This window comes from Fulmarus glacialis, unplaced genomic scaffold (assembly GCF_000690835.1).
Source record: "Fulmarus glacialis isolate BGI_N327 unplaced genomic scaffold, ASM69083v1 scaffold9220, whole genome shotgun sequence".
In the NCBI taxonomy this organism is placed as follows: domain Eukaryota; kingdom Metazoa; phylum Chordata; class Aves; order Procellariiformes; family Procellariidae; genus Fulmarus; species Fulmarus glacialis.
The window spans coordinates 1,581-8,748 of record NW_009187066.1 but is presented as its reverse complement, the minus strand read 5'-3'; the positions used below and the strand labels follow the sequence as shown (position 1 = coordinate 8,748).

Sequence of the window (7,168 nt, the reverse complement as noted above, 5' to 3'; positions counted from 1 at the left end):
CGTGCCGGGGCTGGTGGTGTGCCTTTGCGCGGGTGCATGCGGGGCCATTCCCCGGACTTCTTGTTTTCTTCACGCCTGGTTGCAGCCTCCCGCAGCCTGTGGGAGGGATCTGCACATCTTGCTGCCTTTCTATCTTCATCCCCTCCCGGGGGAAGAGGCAGCAGTCCCAGTTTGGTTTGCTTTCTGTGCATCCCGTAACAGTGGTGTTCTTCTCTTCCTTTTCTAGTATACTCTGCCTCCAACCTCCTAGTGCTATTAAATGACTGGATTCTCCGAAAGGAGCTGCAGCGGAACCTGCCCGTGGTAAGGCTGGAGTGTGTGGGAGGAGGATTTGGGACACATGCTTTCTTCCTTGGAGAAGCTTACAGGGAGTGTCTGTAGAAACTAGCAGGTCTTTGCTGTGGCCTCTCTTTGCTGTCAGATATGTAGAGGCCAGAGGCAACCTCTGAATATAGGTAAACAGCAGCCCTGCCCCGTAGCTCCTGGGTTGGAGGAGTGGCCAGAGCACTCCCAGGACCACAGAAATCAGGCCCTGACTTGCACCAGGAGCTCCACTGGTGTTTTGAGAAGCTCAGAACTTGAGCTAGGCAAAAGTGTAGCCGAATAACAATCACTGTTTCCAGAGCAGTGGCTCTGGAGCACCGAAGCTCTGATTCCATCCCTCAGACTCTTCCTTTGCGTATGCTATTGAGCAAAACAATCATAAGCACCTTGCTTCTACGTCTCTCTTGCAAGAGCCCCAGGGTGGCTCCCAGCACTTGTTAGACCCTTTGGGGAATGAGGAGGAGGGTGGTTTTTTCCAGACAGGCCTCTTCTGTTGCAAGCCTGCCCGCTGTGTGGGTTTGGGTGTAGGTAGCTCTCTGGCTGGAGGGTCAGGCATGTAACAAACAGAAATGCAGAAGACTTGCTTCCCTGGTTGTTAGAGGCCAAAGTGAATTTCAGCTGTATTGTCTTTATTGATGCTTTTCAACGGGTTAAATCCTGTGGTTGACAGCACCAGCAAGTTCCCACTTGGGGAGTAGGGACCCTGGCTGGAAGAGCACCCGCTGTTTTAGGGTGCATGCCTGGAGTCTAGACTGATGCTGCAGGCATTCGCTCTGGTGTGACTGTGGACTCTGGGTCCCCTTCCTTCCACTCCAGGCATGCTCTCTCGTCAACTCTAACCAGGGAGGAGGTTCGTCATGTATCCCAACTCTGGGACAAGGAGAGGGAGAGAGTTTTGCCGTGGAGTTCAGGCATAGTGCCACAACCCCAGAGACTGTCCTGCTGTGTCTGTTGGGGTAGAAGGCAATCCAAGATACAGCTGTGATGTTCTCCCCGTTTCTGTGGTAGCAGCTCTGTGTGATACTGTGATGTCTTGGTCTGCCCCTGCTTGCACGTAGAGAAGTGGGCTTGTGCGTAGACTCTGGCGGCAGTGGAGGCACCGCTTTTTGTTTCTGGGGCTGTGACTTCCAAGGCCATCCGGTGCTTATTTCTTAGAGTCCCGCCAGACTGGGCTGTGCTTCTGTCCCGTTTAACTTCCAAGCAGAACCTGCATCCTGTCCCCCTCCTCCCCTCTGTGTTTTGCAGTCGCTGCCCCAGCAGAAGCTGCTGACCTGGCTGAGTGTGCTAGAATGCGTGGAGGTCTTTGCAGAGATGGGGACAGCCAGGGTGTGGGGGGAGATGGGCCGGTGGACCATCATTGTCCTCATCCAGCTGGCTAAGTAAGTGCTGCGGACGGAGGGCAAGGGGCAGCGTGCGCTTGGAAAGGGGATCTGGAGGGGACTCAGCAGTACCCCAGGAAAAAGCCCAGGAAGGACTGAGCTGCTGGTCCCTGAGGCTGGGGAAATTTGGAGCCCCATGGTGTGCTGGATATTGTGCCACAGAAGGGGACGCTTACCCCTCTCCCCTTGCCAGTTGCCCTGAGGAGACCTGAGTGTTTCCCTCTTCTGTGGAAGCCATCTTTCCAGCGCAACAGAAACCTAGCTCCGTAGCCTGGTATTGAATGCTTCCGTGTGTCTGCTCACAGAGCCATCCTTCGTCTCCTGCTCCTGCTGTGGTACAAAGCTGGCATCCAGACGTCTCCTCCCATCGTGCCGCTGAACAGGGAGCAGCAGCAGCCTCTCCACCCCCAAGGTGAGCCCATGGTGCTGTCATCATTGACTTGGCGCCTCGTTGGGCCACATGTCTTGTCCTGCTAGGAATTACTCTTCAGAGCAGCGGCTTGGGCGGCACAGGGAAGGCTTCAGTAGGCAAAGCTGAGCTGCGTTGAACTTTCCACCCTCTGCAGAGCATGAGTTAGTTTAGCGGCAGGGTGTCCTACAGTCTGGAAGGAGGGGGTGGAGGAGTCTAAGCCTGGAACCACTGCCTGAACTGTGAGTCAAGCTGCATGTCCCCTGGTCTGATGGTGAGGAAAGAGATCCTAGGCCTGGGCAATGTCAGGCAGATTTACCTTTTCACCCTCTGACAGCTCTGCGCAGTGTTAGCCCCTTCAGGATGGTCCGGTTTGCACTCGATCAAACTTTCAGTCTGGTTTTCTTGATGGCGATGTAGGGAAGGGTGCTGCCAGCTCTGGCGTGAGGCGTGTCCCTTTGGAGCCTGACCCCTGTGGCTGTTTTCTTCTGCAGACATGGAAGACAACTCCTCAGGGAAGGACCAGACATATGTTGGCAGGCGTTCCAGCCGTGTTGTGCGCTCTCTCCAGAGCAGTAAGTAGCTGAGCCTGTTTTCTGTCCTTGCCTGAGCTGTTTCTGCTCTGTGCCCTTTATGTATGACCTGGGTGTGGGCAGTAAAGAGTAGAACCTTGGATTGGGGCATATCCTGCCAGTCCCTGGGCCCTGTGGGTGGGGGGATATCAACACAACAGGGATTCAGGCACGTGCAGACAGGCTAGCACTTAAATTATATTTTCCCAAGTGAGCTGTGCAACAGAGATAACCCTTCAGCGTGGTTATTCTTTGAGGAGCACAGACCTTACGAGTACCTCTCCCTGCTCTGTCCCCTCTGGAGGCAAGCTCTGAAGGTGCTGGTCAGCCACAGCAGTTGCTGTGTGCGCAGCTCTTCCTGTTTCACACCTTCATGGTGCAGAAAGCAGTATGGGGGTGGTGAGGGGAAGTGTGGTAGGAAGGTTTTATTTGTGTCAGTGACCTGATCTGCTTGTTTCAGCCCCATCCCTGCAGTCCCGGCACTGGGGGTCCCCCCAGCAAAGGGAGGAGTCGCAGAGCCGAAGAGCGGAGGAGTTGAACCAGCCTCCTACCCCTCTGGGTCTCCAAGAAACCATCGCAGAATCCATCTACATTACCCGCCCTCTGCTCCACCGTATCCTGCTCTGGTTGTGTGCGGGCTCACGCCGTACCCCGGGTGCCGGCAGAGGGTGATGCGGGCTCGGCCCTGGTGCAGGGCAGGGCCACACCAGGCTTCTCTCTCCCTGCCGCTGCTCTGCTTAGGCAGGGGCCTCGGGACTCCTCTTACGCCTCGACGGCGAGCCTCAGCTGCTGGAGTTGTGGGTGCAAGTCCTCCAGCCCCTTCCCTGGCCCCCCCCTAGCACTGCCTTAAAGTGTGTTCTCCTGGGCTCGGCACAGCTTTGCTGGGACCCAGGGGATCGCTTGTCTGCGTGCCTCTTGTGAGGCATCTCTGGTTCTTTCCGTTCCTTGACTGTGTGTTCCTAGTACTGAGTTTAGGAGTGTGGGGCCAGAGATCGTGGAAACCCTGGCTCCTCTCAGCAGTCCTGGACATCTCGAGGTCAGTCTGAGGAAGAGTTTTTGCAGGTGCTTGAGGTTGGTGGTGACTGAGCATCACACTTGCCCCTGCTCCCCAATCCAGGGCAGGCCCTACTGAGAGAAATATGCACAGGGGCCGGGCCTGGTCTTTAGCTGGGAGATTCACACATTTAGGTATCTTCTGCAACACTTAACAGTGCTCTCTGTTCTGAGCTGGTGCAGCCTGCTCTGCGTGGAGCTGAGAACAGAGGGCATTTAGAAACTTTCTTTTCCCTGCTGGCTGCTGTTGCCGTGAGTTAGCTCTCTGTCCTTCTCCTTCCAGTCTGAGCTTGCTGAGTGATCTGAAAGACCTGAACAGGCGAGAGCGAGCAGAGCTGAGGCGACGAACCATCCTACTGCTGTACTACCTGCTGAGATCTCCTTTCTATGACCGATACTCAGAGTAAGGGGCCCCTGCTGGGCTTTTGCTGAAAATTTCCCTTTTAACAGAAATAGCATTAGGGGACTGGGTGGGTAGATCTGAAGAGGTCTGGGTGCCTGTGACCAGGTTAATCTGAGCCCTTGCATAACAGCTGCCATTGCTGTTCGTGCATTCGAAGCTGGGGCAGGAGGTGTCCCACTAGACTTGTTTGTACTTTCTCCCTTCCTAGGGGCAGGATCCTCCTCCTTCTGCGCTTGTTGGCTGATTACGTGCCTGGAGTTGGCTTTGTCACACGTAAGTGGGCCCTGCTGCTATATCCCTGGCTCTGTTGGGTGGAGAAAAATCAGAGGAGTTGGGCAGAATGTTTGTCAATTGGTTTTCCAACCTGAGGACGGAATTGGGAAGTCCCTAGAGTGGTTAGCACCAGTGCACCATGTATTGATGCTTGTGTTGTTTTAAACTGGAACAGGAAAGGATGAATTGCTTCCTGGCTATTAGGGAACCTGTGCTCGACCACAGTGGTAAACCTCCTTGTGCCCTCCCAGGCTGCAGAGCTCCGTCTCTGCCACCTGGGCCTGTTCTCCTGGGCTCCCTTTCTGCACCTCAGCTGCTGCGCCAGAGCCCTGCTTTGCCGCCCCTCTTTTTGAGTTGTTTTCCTTGATCCCGAGTCTGCAATGCAGACACAAGGGGTAAACGGGTGCCTAGAGGTATTGACCCAGCCAGGAGCCGATTGTAAATCAAAGGGCCGAACTGGGTCTGTCTTCTCCTAGTCCTTCACCAGAGGATCCCTTTATTATGGGCCAGAATTCCACCTCCCCCTCTTCCCTGCTGATGTGAAGTCTTTTGTGGAGCGATTCATGGCAGTGATGTGGCATTAGATAAGCCTGGCATCGTGGGATTGTCCTTTCTTTGGGGAGTTCACAACACTGGCTAGCTCAGGAGCTGCTTCCTCCAGTTAGTGATTTTGGAAAGGCTTTGGAGCCTGCATTAAGCCATGTGCTACTAAGCATTTTCACTCTACAGCAGTTGCTTCTGTGTCTGCACCTGCTCGTTATTGCTGAGTTGTCTTCCCTCTTTCCTGTGCCACAGCAATGTCCTCCTGACTGGCTGCGTGCGGGTCTTCCCCTTGCACATTGTGGAACCCCCATCCCGCTTGGAGCTGGGATGTGTCAGCTCTGTGGGAGCGGTGTCCCACACCGTGGCCATGCTGACCATGTTTCACACCCTGCTTGGTCCTGCTCTGATCTCTGGCACCACGTCCCAAAGTTGTCTCCCAGCTTGGCAAAAGTAACTGTTCTATTCTTGGGCTCATCTGAGTTGTATAACTGGAGATTTGGGATTGTTAGGTATCATAACGAGAAGGGGGGGATGTACCCCAAATACATGCAGCCTTTCTATGTGCATGATCCCTCTGTTCTCTTGTTTCAGGGCCACTGATGGATTACTTGCCTGCTTGGCAGAAAATCTATTTCTATAACTGGGGCTGATGAGAAGATGATTATTCTCTGCAAAGATCACGGCTGGACATTTCTAAGGAGGGCAAGCAGCCTGGGGGAGGGATGTTGATAATGTCTAATATTCAGTTAATCCATCAATGAGAAGCTCCTGTTCTGCAGGGTGGGGAGGGGGGTGTATGTAATTTTTTTAACAGATCTAGCTGTGAATCAGGGACACTACATGCGTGGAGAGACCCTGGCCACCTCTTTCTCTGGACCGTTCTGTGGCTGCAATGATGGTGATGGGACAACCTCTTTTTTTTTAAGCACTTGATTTTTTCTCCTTTTGTATGGCTGCACTATAATAAAGCCAGGCAGCGTAGTGTTTTTTGGAGAGCATTGTCTCCCACCTCGTGGCGCTGAGATTGACCTGCAGCCTGCTTGTGTTGGCCGCGCCGTGGCCCATCTGCTTGGAACCGGCTTGTCTGTCAGATAAACTGACTGAACGGAAAGAACTGAGCTGAAGGAGCTCTCTTCCCCTGTTTGCATGGGCTCCCCTCGTATCTGGTTGCCAGCGGGTCGGTCTCTATCAGAAAGAGCAGCTTTTGCAGTTGTCTACCCTGGGATATGCTGTTCCTTAGAAGTCTTTTGCTCTGGCCTGTGTCAGGCAGGGCCCCGCACATTGCTCAGCTGATGACTGCAGCCTCTGTAACTCCAGCTTTAGTCCCCAGTTTCCTGGGGTTCCCCTGGGGGTAGGGAGAGCTGCAGTTTGCAGTCTGCTTTCCTAGCACCTAAATGTGTGCTAAAAGGGTTTGCAGAATGGCTGCCAGCCAGTGCTCGGGGGCTTGGCTAAGGGCAGAGAAGAGAAATGAAGAGAGAATTCAGCAAATACTGCTGTGCCACACTTAATAAAGGGCCTGGGAGAGGCGTGGACAGCCATGGCCATCTTTTTGTATCTGCTCTGCTAACTGGTGGACAGTTGTGGCATCAGTCTGCTCAGTGAGCTGCTGTGGAGGCTCCTGGGGCCAGGACAAAGGGGTAGCCAGCTGGTGGCACTGGATTGCCCCACAAGCAGCTGCCAGCCCTGTGCAGAGCTTGGGACTGGAAACTGCCAGCTGTGTTGGCCTCAAGTGGGTGACAGGAGCATCCCTACCTGAACCATCCCTCAGGGATTCTGGAGCTGCAGGGGTCACAGCCTTCTTGCTTCAGCAAGGGGTCCTAGTGGGCCACCGCAGTTGGGGACCACAGGGCTTGGGCAGCGCGTGGGGTCTGTGTTGCCACCTCAGCTGGCAGCAATGCCCTGTAACGCAGCAGCGTGGAAAAGCCATGAGCGAGGGACTGCGCTCGTCGTTTGGGCATTTAGCGGAGGAAGATGCTGAAGACTGCAAAGCCTGGAAAGCGTTGGGGGGTTCATTCCTGGGGACAGGGAGGTACTGAGATGAAGGGGTTTGCTCTTGGAGGGGGTGAGAGGGAGACAAAAAGTGGTGGTGAGGGACAGGGAAGCAGCCCTGGAGCTGTGGCTGCAGGGAGGGATGTGCACCAGCGCAGGGAGGCTGCGAGCGGCCGGCGTGGCCTGGGCAGGACCAGGCAGCCCAGGACCAGAAGCTCATATA

General features: G+C 54.7%; 1 protein-coding gene across 1 annotated transcript; it reads left to right on the top strand.

The window, feature by feature from the left end:
• Nucleotides 1-226: 226 nt before the first annotated feature.
• On the top strand, nt 227-5,951 carry PEX16 (peroxisomal biogenesis factor 16; the record flags this gene model as incomplete). Its single annotated transcript, XM_009573743.1, has 9 exons — nt 227-303; nt 1,570-1,703; nt 2,009-2,115; nt 2,607-2,687; nt 3,145-3,297; nt 3,648-3,720; nt 4,021-4,140; nt 4,349-4,413; nt 5,548-5,951. Coding segments are annotated over 9 exons (869 nt in total), but the record flags the coding sequence as incomplete, so codon positions are not given.
• Nucleotides 5,952-7,168: the final 1,217 nt, after the last annotated feature.